Source organism: Microtus oregoni, unplaced genomic scaffold (genome assembly GCF_018167655.1).
Source record: "Microtus oregoni isolate MIOR12 unplaced genomic scaffold, Mior012 000067F_001, whole genome shotgun sequence".
In the NCBI taxonomy this organism is placed as follows: domain Eukaryota; kingdom Metazoa; phylum Chordata; class Mammalia; order Rodentia; family Cricetidae; genus Microtus; species Microtus oregoni.
Genome location: NW_024543954.1, coordinates 160,226 through 178,941, shown reverse-complemented (window position 1 = coordinate 178,941; position 18,716 = coordinate 160,226). Strand labels below are relative to the sequence as shown.

At 45.7% G+C, this 18,716-nt stretch overlaps 1 protein-coding gene across 1 annotated transcript; it reads left to right on the top strand.

Annotated features, from left to right (window-relative positions):
- The first annotated feature begins 2,607 nt into the window (after positions 1 to 2,607).
- On the top strand, positions 2,608 to 4,932 carry LOC121440281 (paraneoplastic antigen Ma6E-like). The gene is made up of 2 exons (XM_041641060.1): positions 2,608 to 3,072; positions 3,430 to 4,932. Exons 1-2 carry the CDS (start codon positions 2,608 to 2,610, stop codon positions 4,930 to 4,932), a joined length of 1,968 nt encoding a protein of 655 aa, XP_041496994.1.
- Positions 4,933 to 18,716: the final 13,784 nt, after the last annotated feature.

The window sequence follows — 18,716 nt, the reverse complement described above, 5'->3', positions numbered from 1 at the left end:
TGTTAAGTTCAGTACCCCATTTTTTAATTGGGTTAATTAGAGTTTTAATGTCTAGTTTCTTAAGTTCTTTGTAATATGAAGGGGCCTGCTTGTTGGGGTTTATGTCCTGCCCAGTTCCCCACAGCTGGCAAGCCCCAAAGAAAATCACACATAGGTCTACATAGGTTATAAAACTGATTGGCCCATTAGCTCAGTCTTCTTATTAGCTCTTGTAGCTTATATTAACCCATTGTTCTTATCTATGTTAGCCACATGGCTTGGTACCTTTCTCAGCCGGGCAGATTACATCCTGCTTCTTTAGTGGTCTGTGCAGGAGAGTGGGAAGAGCTTCCTTCTTTCCAGAATACTCCTGTTCTCATCACCCTGCCTCTACTTCCTGTCTGGTTGACCCGCCTATACTTCCTGCCTGGCCAATCAGCATTTATTCAAAACATGATTGACAGAATACAGACAATTCTCCCACACCAGTTCTTTATATATTTTGGAGATCAGACCTTTGTCTGATGCGGGGTTGGTGGAGATCTTCTCCCATTCAATAAGTTGCCTTTTTGTCTTAGTGACAGTGTCCTTTGCTTTACAGAAGCTTCTCAGTCTCAGGAGGTCCCATTTATTCAATGAGGTCCTTAATGTCTGTGCTGCTGGGGTAATACGTAGGAAGTGGTCTCCTGTGCCCATGTGTTGTAGAGTACTTCCCACTTTCTATTCTATCAGGTTCAGTGTGGTCAGACTTATATTGAGGTCTTTAATCTATTTGGACTTGAGTTTTGTGCATGGTGATAGATAAGGATCTATTTTCACTCTTCTATAGGTTGACATCCAGTTATGCCAGCACCATTTGTTAAAGATGCTTTCTTTCTTCCATTGTATAATTTTAGCTCCTTTGTTGAAAACCAGGTGTTCATAGGTTTGTGGGTTAATATCCGGGTCTTCGATTCAATTCCATTGGTCAATATCTCTGTTTTTATGCCAGTACCAAGCTGTTATCATTACTGTAGCTCTGTAATAGAATAGTCAGGGATGGTAATGCCTCCAGAAGTACTTTTATTGTATAGTGTTGTTTTGGTTATCCTGTTTTTTTTCCCCATATAAAGTTGATTATTGTTTTCTCAATGTCTGTGAAGAATTTTGTTGGGATTTTGATCGTGATTGTGGTGAATTTATAGATTGCCTTTGGTAGAATTGCCATTTTTACTATGTTGATCCTCCCAATCCTAGAGCATGGGAGATCCTTCCATTTTCTGGTATCCTCTTCAATTTCTTTCTTCAAAGACTTAAATTATTGTCATATAGATCTTTCACTTCCTTGGTTAGAGTTACCTCAAGATATTTTATGCTATTTGTGGCTATTGTGAAAGGTGATGTTTCTCTCATTTCCCTCTCTGCTTCTTTGTTCGTTGTGTATAGGAAGGCAACTGATTTTTTGGAGTTGATCTTGTATCCTGCCACATTACTAAAGGTGTTTATCAGCTGTAGGAGTTCTTTGGTAGAGTTTTTGGGGTTGCTTATGTACACTATCATATCATCTGCAAATAATGAAAGTTTGACTTCTTCCTTTCCAATTTGAATCCCCTTGATCTCCTTATGTTGTCTTATTGCTATTGCTAGAACTTCAAGCACTATATTGAAGAGATATGGTGAGAGTGGACAGCCTTGTCTTGTTCCTGATTTTAGTGGTATGGCTTTGAGTTTCTCTCCATTTAATTTGATGTTAGCTGTCGGCTTGCTGTATATTACTTTTATTATATTTAGATATGAACCTTGTATCCCTAATCTCTCCAAGACTAAAAGTTGTTTTTTAATCTCTATAGGGCACTTGATAAGACACATGTACTCACAGACATAAAATAAATTTTATGTAACAAAAAGTAAAGAACAAATGCTTAAGATAGTGATCTAAGGGTCAGTTTAAAGAAACTAGAGTCAGGACCAAGAGTAAATCTAATTTATAAAGTGTCAAATGAAGAAATGTTGTGCACAAGTGAGGATATCAGAAATGTATACAAACAACACAAATGTTCCTTTAAAGAGTTGTAAAACTGGAACCGGGTGGTGGTGGTTCACACCTTTCATCCCAGCACTCAAGAGGCAGAGACAGATAGATCTCTGAGTTCTAGTCCAGCGGAATTTACAGAGCAAGTTCCAGGACAGCCAGGGGTACAAAGAGAAACTCTGTTTTGAAAAATCAAAATAGAGTTGTAAAACTGATGAACACTACTGATCAAGATAAAAGAACAAAAACTAATATCAAGAATGAAAAGAAGACACTGTATCAGGCTATGCAGACATTTAAAAAGAGAATTGAATGTTAAGTGTGGATTTTCACCAAAGCTTGAAAACTTACAAATTGCAGGTTTCTTCAGGAGACAGAACATACTAGAACTGCCACTAGATAAAATATCGTAAATAGATTTAATTTGTTAAAGATTTTCTTAAAACTAAACAAAATGGACCTAATAGGACTGGTCCTACACTTTCTGGGGAAGCTTGGTAGGACCTGGATTGCCTGCCATCAATATGCCTTTCTGTCTTTTCCACTCACAGGAGGAGAAGCCTGCTTCAGTCAGCACACATCCCTGTCTGGTCATGTTTCCTTCCAAGTTCACTGCTATGGGACTGGCTATTCTTCAGGACTGGTGCAGGTGGATGGGTGCCAATGCCCAGCGCTCCCTGCTCATCCTGGGTATCCCCGATGACTGTGAGGAAGAAGAATTCCAGGAGGCTGTGCAGGCTGCCCTCAGGCCCCTGGGCAGGTACCGAGTGCTTGGCAAGGTCTTCAGAAAAGAGATCGGGGCAAAGGTCGCTTTGGTTGAATTCGCTGACAATTTAAACCAAAGTCTGATCCCCCAACAAATACCAAATGATAGGGGGCCCTGGACTGTGATCTTCCTGCCTCGGGTCCCTGATATCGAGCTACAGGACATACTCAATTTCCCTGCTCACGGGCAAGCTTTGGAAGGGTCTTCAGGTGGGGCAGGGGCTTCAGGTAGGTCAGGGGCTACAATGGAGGAAGGAGATGTAGTTAGGGCTATGGGTGAGGCAGGAGGAGCAGCTGAGGAAGGAGCCGAGGATGAGGCAAGAGTACCTGTTGAGGAAGGAGCCGAGGGTGAGGAAGGAGGAGCAGATGTGGCTCCTCCTGCCCCCTTCCTACTGGAAGAAGGAGCTGCAGCCAAGGCAAGAGTGTCAGAAGAGGAAGAAACAGAAGGTGAGGAAGGAGCGGGTGAGGCAGGAGGAGCAGCCCAGGAAGAAGCTGCAGCTGAGGCGAGCATGCCAGATGAGGAAGGAGCAGCGGCGGATGGGGAAGGAGTTGTAGATGAGGGAGGGGCTGTGTATGAGGCAGCAGTAGTAGATGAAGCAAGCTTGTCAGATGAGGGGGCTGTGGATGGGGAAGATGATGTAGTTGAGGCAGGGGCTGCGAGAATGTCTGATGAGGAGGGAGCTGGAGGTGACATGGGGGTCGCAGGTGTTATAGGAGCTATGGGTTGGGCAGGGGCTGCAGGTGAGGTAGGAGCTGCAGGAGAAGGAGGCGTTTTAGAGGCAGGAGCAGGAGGTGATGAGGGGTCTGCAGGTGATGAGGAGTCTGCAGGTGATGAGGGCTTTGGAGATGATGAGGGGTTTGCAGGTGATGAGGGCTCTGGGAGCGATGAGGGGTCCGCAGGGGATGAAGGCTCTGTGGATGATGGAGGGGCCGTGGGAGAAGAAGGAGCTGTAGGAGAGGATGAGGCAGGAGCAGTAGGTGAGGCAAGACTGTCAGATGAGGAGGGAGCTGCAGGTGACATGGGAGTTGCAGGCATTCTAGGAGCCGTGGGATTGGCAGGAGCCGCAGGTGAGGCAGGAGGCTCGGGTGAGGAAGGGCCCTTTGATGTGGCAGGAGGGGCACGTGGGGCTGGAGCCTGGACCCAGCAGTGGGGCCAAGCCATGCAGCCCATCCTGGAAAACATGGCCTACCAGGAGCTGAGGCACTTCTCTGGGATGGAAGAGCCCGGCTGTGGGGGTCTGTCTTTCGAGAGCTGGTTGGACCACGCCAATGACATGCTATACATGTGGCGCCACATATCCGAGACGGAACGGCGTCGGCGGCTGGTCGAGAGCTTGGGCGGCCCTGCCCTGGATCTCCTGTGTGAGCTTCTGGAAGAGAATCCAGACACCCCTGCGCAGGACTGCCTGGCTGCACTGGTGCAGGTGTTTGGCAACAAGGATCCCGTGATGACCGCGCGGATGAAGTTCCTGACTTGCTCCCAAGGGCCTCAGGAGACGCTCTTTGCCTATGTGATGCGCCTGGAAGCTCTGCTGCAGATGGCCGTGGAGAAGGGGGCCATTCAGCCTGCAATGGTGGATCAGGTGAGGGCAAGGCAGGTGCTAATGCGAGCCCGGCCCAACCAGATGCTGCAGAACAACCTGAGGAGGATGCGACTGGAGAGGCGGCCACCTCGCTTTGTTGGGCTGCTCAGACTTGTTCGGGAGACTGAGGCATGGGAGGCAGCTCTGGTAGAAAATGCAGTGGTTCAAGTAGGGGAAGGGGTGGAAGTGCATGGTGGAGAGCTGGATGTGGTCCAGGCTGCCCTTATTGGTGTTGGGGGCACTGAGCCTGCACCTGCTGTTAGAGAGGCCCTTCCAACCAGTGAAGCTGCTGGCCAGGCTGCTGCTGCTGTTCTTGAGCAAGCTGCTGAGGCTGCTGCTGATATTGATGGTGCCACAAAGGCAGGCCTTGATTCTGACGAGGCCAAGGTCTTCCCTGTCACCGACAGAGATGAAAATGTGTTGGCCCCTTCTGGCTCAGGCCAGGCAGGACCCACTGAAGGTCCAGGTGTGCCTGAGAGCTTGGCCAGTGCAGGAGAGCAAGAAGTAGAGCCTGTACCAGAGGGGTTGAAGGAAGAGTCAGAAAATGAGGATGGGGCATGGGAAGGTAGTCACCCCAAATCCTTTGGCAAATAGGTTGACAAGGTTCAAGGGCTTCCTCCTTCCTCAAGTTTTAGAGGCAGGCAAGGGAAGCCCAAGGCCCATGCTTCACCCCCAAAGTACAGCAGGGCCCAGAAAAAGTTTTACCCAACCTTAAACCAACTCTCTCCCACAAATGCCCAAGGGGTTCTGGCTACCACCAGCACCACCACCACCTCTCATTCGAGTTATCCAGGTGACCACATTTGCCACCAAGTAGAGTCAGGAGAGGTTCCCTTTCCCATGACAATGTTACCTCCAGAACTAGTCCTGACCTGTTCTGGCTTGACTTGCCTGAAACACATTGCTGAGGTCCCAGCATCACAATTAAGGATGTGGCCTGAGAATGCAACCGCTCTAGTCTGGAAGATGTGGGAAAGAGGCCATCCCAACACTTCGGTTACTTCATTCTCCCAGCACAGGCAACCCACCGCCTCCCATTTGCAGTGTCTAGGCAGGCAGGCTGCTTTCTGCCATGGGAAGTTCACTCTTATCTGTCTGCCTTATAGTGCCAGCTCTCCAGAGCGTTCACCTTCACACACTCCCCCTCATCCATTGGTTGTGTGCCAAGCCATGAAATACGTTAAACTGGACAAGTGGAAATTCTGGCCACCTGGTCAGCCACTTCCATATAGACAAGTGCAGTGAGCTGCTGTCCTAGTCAGGCCTTTCCTGTTCTTTGTGAGCTACTTAGCTGCTTTCTCAGTGTGAACCTAGGTCTGCCACTGACTGATTGTCTTCCAGATATGTGCATTATAACCTGAGCAGGTCTTTTCCGAAGGCCCCAAGTCCAGCATCATGACCCAGCTGGAAGAACAGAAGACACCAAGGGATTGACTGATGCTTATCTTGTGACTGTCACTTGATTGCTCTGCACAGGCAAAAAGACATTGGACCTGGGAGGGACTTGAACATCATGTTTTTGTTCCATTTAAGTTGTTATTCATGACCCCTATATCCTCTACTTGGTGGGAGTATTCTGCGTTTTGATATCTGATGTATACCATAATTGGCCTGTGTCAATAATAAGGCAGCCCCGCCGGGTCATCCTCCAAAGTAAATGAGTATCACCAGAGGCCATTGTCTTGATAAGATGCACATCTTGGATGTTTGAAAAGGTAGAAAACGGTGAGGGGCTCCAAGCTGCTTTCAGAGCCCCAGGAGGAGTAGTCTGGGAACTGTAGCTTCTGGTGACTATGATGTATTTCTGACTAGTGTTTTACATTTTTTCAATGGTTTCATTAAATGTTTTTCTTTAATAAATTTTTTGGATGTTTCAGCTCTATCTAACCTTTTCCTTGGGCAGTTGGGGGAAGGAATGGGTTTACAGGAGTATGAAATTTCAGCTTGGCACCCGTGGGATATATCGTTACTGAGAGGGTAAGGAGTAAGCACTTCAATAAGCGAGCTAGGGATTGTGAGAGATGATTTGTGGTTCAGTTTCACTGGTCTCATTTGGGCTTTTGAAATATTGTACCAGCCGGGCGGTGGCGGCGCACACCTTTAATCCCAGCACCCGGGAGGCAGAGGCAGGCGGATCTCTGTGAGTTCGAGGCCAGCCTGGTCTACAAGAGCTAGTTCCAGGACAGGAACCAAAGCTACAGAGAAACCCTGTCTCAAAAAACCAACAAAACAAAACAAAACAAAACAAAATATTGTACCAACCTGACATGATGACCCATGAGTAATCCTAGCACTTGTTAGACTTACAATTGTAGTCTAACCATGCAGGGACTTTCAGGACAGCCTAGGCTATAGCTACATGCAAAACCCTATTAATTTTTATTTATGCATATGTGTTCATATGCCATTTGTGCAGGTGCCTGTAGAGGCCAGAAGAGGATTTTGGATATCCTGACGTTGGAGTTTCAAGTGGCTGTGAGCTGCCCAGTGCGGGTGCTGGAAACTGAGCTATGGTCCTTTGCAAGTGCTCTTAACTGCTAGGCTGTCTCTTAAAACATGCAAAATGACTTTTGTTGATGCTGGTTTTCTTAGTTTAAGGACAGTACCACATGGAGAAGACAATACTAACCATTATACCACTTTTCACGTTTTGTTACTCTGCCAGCTGTGAGCCACACTGACTTGAGGCCTGTAGTAGACTGAATACCTCTAGCCGCTGGCCTTCATTCTTACTGACAGTGCCAAATGCCTAGGCTAGCATAGGCTGTGGGGTTCGATGTGGCTCAGGGTATAAAACAGAGAGTACCTTTCAACCCTGTGTCTTTCCTTACATCAATGTAGCCCCCAACTATGAAGTGTGAGCATTATATTCAACAATATGTCTATAGAACTGACTGTGTAAAGGCCCTGAGCAAGGAAAGAGAGGCTGTGGTGACCTGTAAATGTTTGTCATAGCATTTACTCTGTGTGCCACCAAGCCAGAATAGCCAACCGGGTAGAGTACAGGTCAGGGCCACCCCTATCTGGAGTTTTGGCCTGAATACCCTCAAATTGAGAGTTCATCCGTGGGGTCAGATGTAGCGAGCCTATCATAATGCACTCGAAGGACTATGAGTTGTACCTGTTGTATCTATTTTTGGAATGCTTGTTTCAGCCTTTGGAGAACGCATGGGCCAAAAAGACAGATCAATAAACAATAGCCATCAGCCCAATTAGGGAAGAGATGAGTATGGCAAGCCATGGGGACCAATTAAACCAGGTCTCATAGGGGGTCCTTGACTTAAATGAATCAATATCTTTTCTTAACTCATCTAGGGTTCTCGTGACTATCCCAGAATGGTCCACATAGAAGCAACATTCTTCTCCAAGTGACCTGCAAATTCACCCTGTTCCATAAACAGAAAGTCCAAGCCTCTCCTATTTTGTAAGGTTACTCTTGCTAAAGAATCCAAAGACTTTTGTAAATAACTTGATGCAGTCTCTGCCTTTTCTAATTATGTCCAGCCCAGTCTGCTCACATCCCCAGGAAGAACAATAGTAATCAGGAGCTGCCCCACAGTTTCTAATAGCAGAGGCAGTCCGGTTGCTTTCTGGGCATACATAAAAGGGTGTCTGCAGGAAGGCATGTCTCCTGAGGACATTAGAACACCCAGGCTCATTATGGTAAGATGCCTGAGGTAGGGTGCACCCCTGAGAACCTGAATGCCGGTCTCCCTTCCATCCCCAGAATCCAGTCTCCCACATCCCGGTTCCCTCGCGGCAAATCACAGAGGTCAAACATCAGGTCAGGCCACAATGTCCAGGGTGTCGTCATCTGAGAAGTCTGGAGGTTTAGGATCCTTCCAGTGCCAGCGCTTGACAAGATCCACGTCACCTTCTGTGGTTGGTGGGGGCTTGCTGCCTGGACCTTGGTCCCCATGAGAAGAGTTAATATGATTACTACCGGGAGGGCCATCTGAAATAGATAAACAGGCAACACTCTCCTCAAGGGTCAGTCTCCCTTGGGCAGTGGTGATTTTTCTTATCTTGTGTTTGAATTTAAGGGTTGTCCACCATAATCTCTTTCTTTCTTTATTGGTCATCTTGGTCTTCCCCATTGTCCTGAGGGGAGGGGAGAAATTTTAAGTTATGAGCAGGTAGCTATATGGGCGTTTCCCCTCTGTTTGGGAAGACACATCCATATCCTCAGCCTTGTGTCAACAAAGGATCTGGGCCCCTCCATTGGTTAGTGAGAGGATCCTTCCACCTAACCTTTAGGCAGGGCCTCATTGGTAGGGATCTCCAATGTTTCTGGAATCTATTTTATTCATCTGATTTTTGAAAATTTAAAATATTGATGGTTAGTAATGCTTTTTGCAGTTGTAGATAGGGGGAGACTTATACCCTTTTTTTGTTTCATAAGGACCTCTTTGAGATATTGGTGATGTCTTTTGACAATTGTTTGACCCTGAGGCTTGTATGGGGTCCCGGTGATATGGGATATATTCCATCTCTGGTTTTACTTATAAAACAGGGGCCGTTGTTGGTTTTGACCTGTTGTGGTAGTCCCAGTGTAGCAAAACATTGTAAAAAGTGGCTTTTGGCATGAGTTACTTTTCCCCAGAGTGGGTGGGAGCTCAGCATGCCTTAGAGTATGAGTGTATGGTCACAAACATATGTTTTAATTTGCCAATTGGAGGGTAGTGTCTGTTTGCCAGATGATAACTCTCTTGGGTTCACCCCCAGCCCTGGTAAAGGGGGAGTGCAGAGAAACTGTTGGCAATTCTTACATGTATGAACAATTCCCTTTAAATCTGTTCTAGGGATCTGGGAGTATAGGTATTTGAGTCCTCTCCAGTTGACATGAGTTAAGTCATGCATATGGGTAGCATTTTGTATGGGCAGAGCTGAGATCTCTATGAGACAGGCCCCTGAAGCTGCAGCATCCGCAGCAGCATTCCCTTGGGAAATGAGGCCAGGGAGGTTTTGGTGTCCTCTGAGATGTTGAATATATATGGGTTTTTTTTTCTATCTTCCAAGAGTGATCTGAGTTGTATCATCAAGGCAGAAATAGGATTAGCATCCGTTCTGATATAGGCATAAAGTAAGTGTGGCTGTAAGTTCACCACATGAGAGCTGTCTGAATAGAGGCTGCAGGGATCTGGGACCTCTTGTAGTGCAATATATACAGCCATCCTTTCCTTATATTGAGTGCATCGCCCACAAGGGAGAATTATGGTAATCTTTGTCTTGACCCCCCCACGGGAAAACTACAAAGGTGGCCCCATTCTTCCCGCCATCTGTACAAACAGTGAATGCTTGGGGCAGGGGCCTAGAAGAAAAGACTAAGGGCACTCTCTGTAATGGTAAAAATAAAATGAGTGGCTGCAGTGGCAGAAATGCTGCAGGTCCCCAAGCAGCGACAGTGGATAGCCAGTCCCGAGAGCAGCCAGTCCTAGGCAGGGACAGCACAGTTCCCTGAGTGGCCACGAGCCACATGGTGGGTGAGAGACCTCAATGGGGCAGCCAGTCTCACAAGGAGAGACAGACAGATGGACATGCCACAAGACCATGCTACAGGTCTCCAAAGGTGGCTGGTCCTGGGCAGGGAGCCATGCGGTGGGCGAGAGACAGAGACATGGATAGGCACACCATGCAGAGTGAGGTTGGATACTTATTTAGTGGGTTGTGGAGGGGAAAGGGGAGAAGGGGAGGAGAGCAGAGAGGCAAAGACAGAGACACAGAGAGAGAAAGGAGAGACAGAAGCTGCCTCTTCAAAAGGGAGATGGAAAAAGGAGAGACTCAGGCTGCAAGCAAGAAGGAAGATCTGGAGAGGGAGTGGGCAGGGCTTGTGTCTTACAGGGACAGGACAGATCATTACACTCTCCAACATAGTTCTTGATATAGCTTCACTAACTGGGACACCCCAAAGTGGGTGTTCAGGGTCCCCAGAAATCCTTCCAGGGTGAGGCCCAATTGAGAACAATGTCTGACCACCCCATTCTACATTCTTAGTTTTGAATAGAATTATTAATTTAGAGGGTTCTTTTCCATAATGTCTGAGGGAAGTGTCCCTGATTTTTATGATCAGATCAGCTATTTGATCGACTAGAGAGTACACTCTGGGAGTGCCCCTCAGTGTGGTGTGTACCCATTCTAGTGGTTGTAACTGCTGTACAAGGGCAGCCAGCATGGTATTTTTTCCCTAATAATATCTAGACTTGGGTTGGAATGTTAGGATTATATCTCACCAAAGAAGCCTGATGGAGCTCATTGAGGAATTCAGTGAGTCCCTGGTGGTCCAATGATCTCATAAGGTTGCCTCCCTTTTAGGAGATCATATAACACATCTAGTCCCCCAGTCTCTACAGGCAACCAGGGCCTTACCCAGTTCATTTCCCCCAGCATCTTTTTAACCCTGATAAAGTGAGAGGTTCAGGCAGGATTAATTGGGGTTCATTCACTTTGGCTTGAGTGTTAATTGGGATCCCAATATATGGAATAGGGGTACCTCTTGTATTTTGTAGGGGCTATTTTAAAGCTATGCTGTTGGAAGATATCAACAATAGAGGTTACCCAGGGAGCTAGCTCTGATTTCTCAAAATGCCCAATGATTAGATCATCTATATAAATATATAGTAAGTATTTTCTTTGTCAAAATAAGGAGAGGGGGTACTATACAAATATTGTTGGCAAAATGCCAGACTATTGGCCATCCCCTGTGGGAGAATAGCCCATTTATTTCTCTTGTCAGGTCGAGAGGAGTTAACTGTAGGAACTTTTCACATCTTCCTCATGACGAGGAATTGAGAAGAAGCAGTCATTTAGATCAATTACAGTGAGGTGAAGTTGGGAGGGGATTGTTGGGGCCCAAGATAATGCCCTTAAAGGGGTCCCTACTAGCTCCATATGAGCATTGATTGCTCATAGGTCCTGTAACAATCTCCAGGTCCCATTAAGCTTACATATCACAAACACAGGGCTGTTCCAGGGGCTCATTGAGGGCCTTATCCATCCTTCTTTAAGTTCAGGAAATGGCCACTGCTCCACCCATACCGGCTTTCCAGGTGCCCATCTAATGGGGGGGGCTCTAGGAGCGGTGGCCTCTATTTTGGGGGATGAATCCAGGTGTCAGGAGTCTGCCTGATAACATCTTGATCAGTTTTATCATCATAGAAGGCTAGGTGGTCAGTTGTAATAACAGCATTAATTTGTTCTAACAAATCTTGTCCCAGGAGATCAGAGGCCTGATCTTTCCTTCATCTCCCTCTTGGCCCACCCAAGTGTATATTCATTTCCTCCTAGCAAGGATGGAACCCCCTTATTTGTCCCAAACCCCTCTCCCATTTTATCCTTTCCACAGTGGCTGGGGACATAAGGAGGCAGCCACTCCTCGTCACAGACAATATCTACTTTCCTTTTTGTCTTTGCTTCTGCCTGCTGTATTCCTTCCCCCTGGGACCACTCTTCAGTAAATTGCCCCCATTTTTTAAATCTTCCCCCTCGTCTGTCTCCTTTTCTCCCATTTTTTGGATTCTTCAGCCCTCTCCAGGTCTCTGACCTTTTCCTTACCTGCTGTTGGGGGAGGCAGAGCAGTGGGGTGAAAACATGCCTTAAGGCCTCTCTCCTATGGCTATCTTGCAGGCTCCAGAGCCTTACTTTCTGGAAGTTTAGGGCCCCTGTCTGAAGACAGACAAGTTCTATTATCATTGTTTAAATTGTTGCCAGTTGCGCCACTGTCACCTTCCAGATAAACTGGGAGCTTGGCTCTGACATAGGCCAAGTGTGAACTGTGTGTCAGATCTGCTGCAGAGGCAGTGGCCTTGCTCTTCAGTCACCTGGATCTGCAGTATTCTTGCGTTACCCTAGGGATTCCAAGTCTCTTTATTTGGGGTAGTCCTCTGGTGCTATACACTGAAGTGCATGCGGCACTGGGTGTTCCACATGGCCTGCTGGGGACTTATTGGGAGATGTTGGGAAGCTGAGGGCAATGCATGTCACTGAAGCATAAGGTGCATGTTTGTAGGTACATAGTGCTGGTGCAGGCAGAGGCAGCAAGGAGATACTCCCAGACTATAGATAGTATTAAGCATACTGTGCCCATGGCACTAGCCTAGAGCTATTTTTCTCAATTACGTTTATGGTTTTAGGTTATGGTTGACCACAGGAGAAATAAACCAGAAACTGTTCATTTGTTTTATGCCCAGCTTGGTTCAATGTAGTCCAGAGTCATTGCAGATCACATGGAACTGCCAAACAGTCACCTCACCTGGTGTGTCATTCCCTCATCACTCCCTGGCAAATGTCCACGTGCAAGGCCAAGTGCAGCTCTATGAGAAGGCTCGTCCATGGTGGGGGTTTCAGGTAGCAAGAAGCCAAGTGGCATCTGCATCCTCATCCTTTTCCTCTCCCTGCATCTAGTCCAACTGACTTCAGTTTCAGCTGTAGGCACAAAGTTGGCAGCCCCTTCCAGCAGCTACAATCCCATGACAAATCAATTGTCATCCAGATATAGAACTCTGATTTTGACTAATAAACCATAAGTGGCATACCATTCCCCTAGGGCACCTTTCTGGCACAGGGATTGCATGTTTTTGGCTCCCAAGGAATTTGCTGCCCATTTCTGCCTGGCCCCTGGCTTGACAAGGAGCGCCTGGTTCCCCTGCTCTTTTTTTTGTTCTGTCCTGGGGGCGCTCGAGAGCTGACTCCTTCGCTTAACCTTTCAGGGATGACTCAGACCACATTCTCTTTAACCTCCCAAATGGGTGAGAAAGGCCTCGGTCTATGTCTAGGTCACAGTTAAAGGAACAGTCAGAATTGCTGAGCCTGAGCAAGGTGTCTGATATCCCTGCCCACTAGTCACTTCTAGCCAGAGTTAGGAACACTGAGACATCCCCTTATTTGCACTGTCTTCAGCAACCTCCTGGGGCACCTATCAGCTGAGGACTGGTTCCCAGTGTGACTATTGCCCTTATGTCAGACATATCCTGAATCCATATTGTGACATTTTACTGACACAATCGCTATGACCCTCACAGTGGATATGATCCCAGAAGAGGTCAGGGCTCATCTTGCCCACTGATGAGCCCTTAGATAGGGTAAGCTTCCCAACCTAGACCAGTCTTCAAGATGGGGCCACAAGTACCCTGCTGCCAGGACCAGCACCTTTTGTATGATCTAACTTGGTTTGGGGACAGATGGAGCCAAGGACATGCCATGCTCATGGCCTATAATGTTATCTGCCTGCAAAAGATACCAACTTTAGAAAGGAAATTCCTTCAAGGTCTTGGGTTATTTTCCTTTTCATTTAAATAGAAAAATGATGGGCTGGCCTTGCTTCAAAGGCAACTTCAAAGAGGAAAAAAATGCTATCGAAAAGTGCTACAACTCCAAACCACAAATTAGCAGTGACCTAGCCAAGTCGTGATAAGCATGGACAAAGCAGGGGTGACCTGAGCCAACAATGGCTTCTCAGAACCGGAGCAGAAATCATTGCTCCAGAATTAAGGGTCACAGTCCCCAAAGTCACAGAAAAATGGAAAGCAAATCTTGAATTAGATTAATGAAATTGAAGGCTACAGGTCACAGGAGTAGCAGAACATCCCAAGGCAGATGTTATAAAAGTGAAAGATGATTTGAAGACACTGGTAGAAATGAGGTACCACAAACCAGCATAGGATTTATACATAAAACAGTAATCATAACTACAAAAATAATGAGGATTAGTGATGTTGAATAATTTTTTCTTAAACTTGTTGGCCACTTGATAATTTTCATTTGAGGATGGTAATTCAGATCACTTGCCAGCCATTAAATTGTTTTATGGTGTTGAGTTTCTTTTATATCTTACATGCAAGCTTTTGGTTTATTTAGAATCAGTGTGTGTACAGGGTGAGGAGTAGGGGTATAATTTCATTCTTCTACACATGGATACCCAGTTTTCCAATATCATTGATTAGACACTGTCCTTTCTTCAAAGTATGTTCTTGTTGCTTTTGTAAAAAAGATAACATAGCTAAAAATACATGCATTTATTTAGGGGTTCTCTTTTTGTTCTATTAGTCTATGAGATCTCAATAGATCATAGTTAGAATGTATATTATAAAAATACAAAATCCGATGCGGATGGGGAGCAAGGGAAACTCTCAATCTATGTTTGTAGGTATGTAAATTATATAGCTGGTAGAGAAAGCAGCAGGGGGGTTCCTTAAACATCTACAAATAGAACGATCATGTGATACATTCATCCCACTACTGGGACGATATCCAAAGAAAAGGTACCTGCACTCACATGTTTATTGCAACATTATTCACAATAGCAAAGATACAGAATAAACTGAAGTACACATGGATGGATTAATGATGTGATAGCCAGCCTTATATTTCTATAACAAAATATTGGATATAATCATCTTAAAATGAGGACAGGCTTATTTCTTCTTACATTATTGGAGACTTTTTAGTCATGATTTGATTGGCCTTGTTGCTTTTTGGCCCATGGTGAGGCACTACATCATGCTGGAGAAAAATGCATGGTAGAGCAAGCTGCTCATGGTGCCAGGAAGCAAGGAAGATGTGCGGCATCCCACAGTGCTCTGTGCATCTATCTAGTTTGTCATTCATGTTTAAAAACAGCAATACAAATTAGCAAAGGAACAAATTCTAGCCAAGTGAAAGAAATATCAGAGTAAAGAACTCAGAAATGGGAGAGTCACAGACACAGTGTTTGCCTGCTGAACTAATATTCAACAACAGGGTAATCATATGCTGACTGGTACTATAGGGCAGAGTGCAAGTGTCAAATGCCATGGAAATATAATGTAACAAAAGTCATAGGTTGAGAACTTATGCTATGGAAAAGAAGTGTATGTAGGATTTTTTTTTTCACCTGTCATTCAAGACGTTTTTACTCATTGTTCCAGAACATGCAAGTAAGCATAATATTCCAAACTGTTTAACATTTACATAGTTTTATTCCTTACCTTTTAGGAACAAATACTTCTTGTAGGTCAACAATTATTTCCGTTGTGTTTAAGTTTCTTTCTGTTTACAAATGAATGAGTATAACATTTTCAAATAGACACAGTACATGTCCCCCCCCCCCATCTCTATGCACTCACACACAATGATCAGAGTTTATGGGCTGTAATTCAAAGAACCCTAAGCATCGCCATTTTAGTTTGTACCATTTCGTGGTCATTAGTATATTTACAAAATTCTAAGAACACCCCCATTAATGTACATGTATTTTTACCACCCAAAAAGAAATCCTCAGCTGGGCCGTGGTGGCACACGCCTTTAATCCCAGCACTCAGGAGGCAGAGGTGGGCGGATCTCTGTGAGTTCGAGACCAGCCTGGTCTACAAGAGCTAGTTCCAGGACAGGCTCCAAAGCTACAGCGAAACCCTGTCTTGAACCCCCACCCCACCCCCAAAAGAAAGAAATCCTCTTCCTTTAATAGTTCTTGCCCATGTCTCTGTCGGCAAGTCACTTTCCAATTCTTCTGGCCTCAGCCACTGGCGGCCACCCATCTGCTCTCTGACTTTAGGATTTATCTATTCTAAAGTTTTATAGAAATGGAATCCTATATTCTTGTGTTTGACTGCACTCATTTGGTGTATTGTATAACCCTGTCGGGAGTAGTTTCACCTGCCGGTTCCTGTATCTATCTCTTTTCTGTCTTGGAAATTCTGGGTTTGGGGCTCATGTTAGTGGCAGGTACTGCTTGCTGGGTGCAAGATTTGGGAGTGGATTCCACTATCTCTGGATATTCCTGTAATACACAACTGCTTCCAGTGGATACCAGCTCTCTTTCCTTTTCTTGCTACTTGTCTCATTGTGACTTCTCTCTCTACCTCAGCTATTGACTCATGAAGTAGTTGCTGTGCTCTTGTGTGCAGGCCACACACTGGAGGTGGTAGGCCCAGGCCAGGGTCAAAGGAGTATGGAGGGATGGTGGGTGGTTAGGAACTGCTGAGGGGTGAAGATATCGGGTGTTCCTGACAGACTTGCAGGGCCAAGTTGGAACCTAAGCTTGAGGAAAAGGTGGGTGTTGTGGATGAGGCTAACAATTTGAGCAATTAGGATTCTATGAGAGGAAAGGACATGGGGTTGGAAGAGAGGAAGTCATTGGACTGGAAGCAAAATGCATACAAGCATGGGCTGTTTCTCCTGTGGGCAGCCTTTTAAAGGGTTTCTTTGGCTCTACCTTATGTCTGCCTGGATGGACTAGGGCTGTCTGCCATTTTAGCTTCTTCTGTGATTGCTTCAGGTGACTTGCACAGATGACTGGGAAGAAGCTAGAGGATATGTATGGTGTGTGTATAAGGAAAGTGACAGACTCCAGTCCTATCAATCTGCCCTTGGCTTATGTGATGTGGGGGGGGGGTGGGCTAGATTCATACATGTGTGTTTGTGTCTCAGTGTTTTATGTATTCATGCACATGTATACCTTCCGTATAGATAAAACCAGGATGGCAGGGAACATCCAGGAGGACAGAGGTATTGTTCACTCCTTCTTTCGTAGCTCCCAGTAAAAAATGTGAGGGTGTGCTAAGCCCTGGCCACTTTCAACAGCGGCAAGAGCTTGCTCTGCTTCAGAATTTTCCGTCACAGAGAGAGAGGTTCCCCCAATTCTTGCTCTCATTTTTTCCTTCCATCCCTCCTTCACTCAGTTTGTATCACACAGGCAAACAAGAAGTCCAGAAGCCTCTTGAGGAAAACAAAGACACTGCTGGGTACAAGGTAACCCTGCGTGGCTTCCAGTTATAGCTAAGAATTATCTGGCCCTTCCTGTTCTCGGAACTGTGCTGTTTCCTAGACAACGAATTTTGTGTAATCATGGTCAAGGCAACGTACATTTCTGTTCAGAATCAAGGTCACAGTATAATACCAATTCACCATGGCAACAGCAGACTACTCATCTGACATGGGAGATGAAATTGCAATGAAAACCACATGCAGACTGCTGGCTGCCCAGAGATTTTGCACCATGAAATGGCTTGATATAAAACTGAAAATCTGAAAAAGAAAATAAAAAAAATCTGTGTTCATAAAAGGCAAATCCCTTGTAGTTCAATATATGGTATTTACCAGACAGAGCCAGATGTGCAGATGGTGCATTGGTAAGCAAAATGCCACATAAAGAGCCATCTTCAGGGCTTTAATTAACTTCATAAATCCATACTGGAGCAGTTCTTTTTTTAATTTTATTTATTTATTTATTAAAGATTTCTGCCTCCTCCCCACCACTGCCTCCCATTTTCCTCCCCCCCCGCTCCCCTCCCCCTTCCTTGTCAGCCCAAAGAGCAATCAGGGTTCCCTGCCCTGTGGGAAGTCCAAGGACCACCCACCTCCATCCAGGTCTAGTAAGGTGAGCATCCAAACTGCCTAGGCTCCCACAAAGACTGGAGCAGTTCTTGGTGTAAACAAGTCATGCACAAACTCTGAATCAATATTAGCTCATCAACTGCTATACTCTCCATGTGACCAACTCAGCCACCTTTCTTTCCTGGGGCTCAAGTCAATAATTCTGACTAACAGGGGATCCAGAAGGAAACTGTAGTTTAATACATGATCTTGCTAATTTCATGGCCTCGAGCAAATTGTGGCTACCTTAGTTCATGCCTCCTTGGTTCCCTGAGATGAGGTGTGTGTGGGGGAATATCAAGGGATCTCCAAATAGCATTCACCAACCAAAGGCAGGCTGCTTAGGAGGAAGGAGATAAGCCTGTGAGGCAAGGGCTTCATGAAGGTGAGTATCACTTTGTACTACCTCCTCTGTGTATCTCCAGTTCCCCAGCAGAGTGAGAAGCTCCTGTTGTTGACCCATAGGAGAAAAAGATGTGAAGGTTAGTTTTACATCTACCTTTCAGGTGACAGTAGGTGATAGGGCCTTGTGGGGGCATTACCAGAATAATAATCCAAAGAAGAATGGCTCCACTATGTTTGTCACTAAGTATACAGCCAAAAATCATAAAAGCAGAGATCATTTGCTGCTCAAAGGTCCATAAAATTGGCCAACATAGTCAAAAGAAACAAACACCCTAACAAGCTTTCCACTGGCCACAGTGGAAGTTGAGATTCAATCAAAGAATCCCTCCTGCCACAGAACTTCGCCTTTTGTAAGTCTTTCCAAAAACTCTCCTGTTACTCTAGGGAACCCTGACTAATACAGAGCTACATTTGTCAAGGACTCTGTGCTGCTGGCTGGGAGAGGACAGCCCATATATAGGCCAGCTGAGTTGTGTGTGGGAAGGCAGTCACAGTGGATACAGCAGACATTTAAAAAATAATTACAAAGATTTTTTTATTGTGTTTAAACATATTTGATGGTTTGTTTTGAGACCAAGTATTACTATGTAGATTTAGCTGGCCTGGTAATCACCGTGTAGAACAGA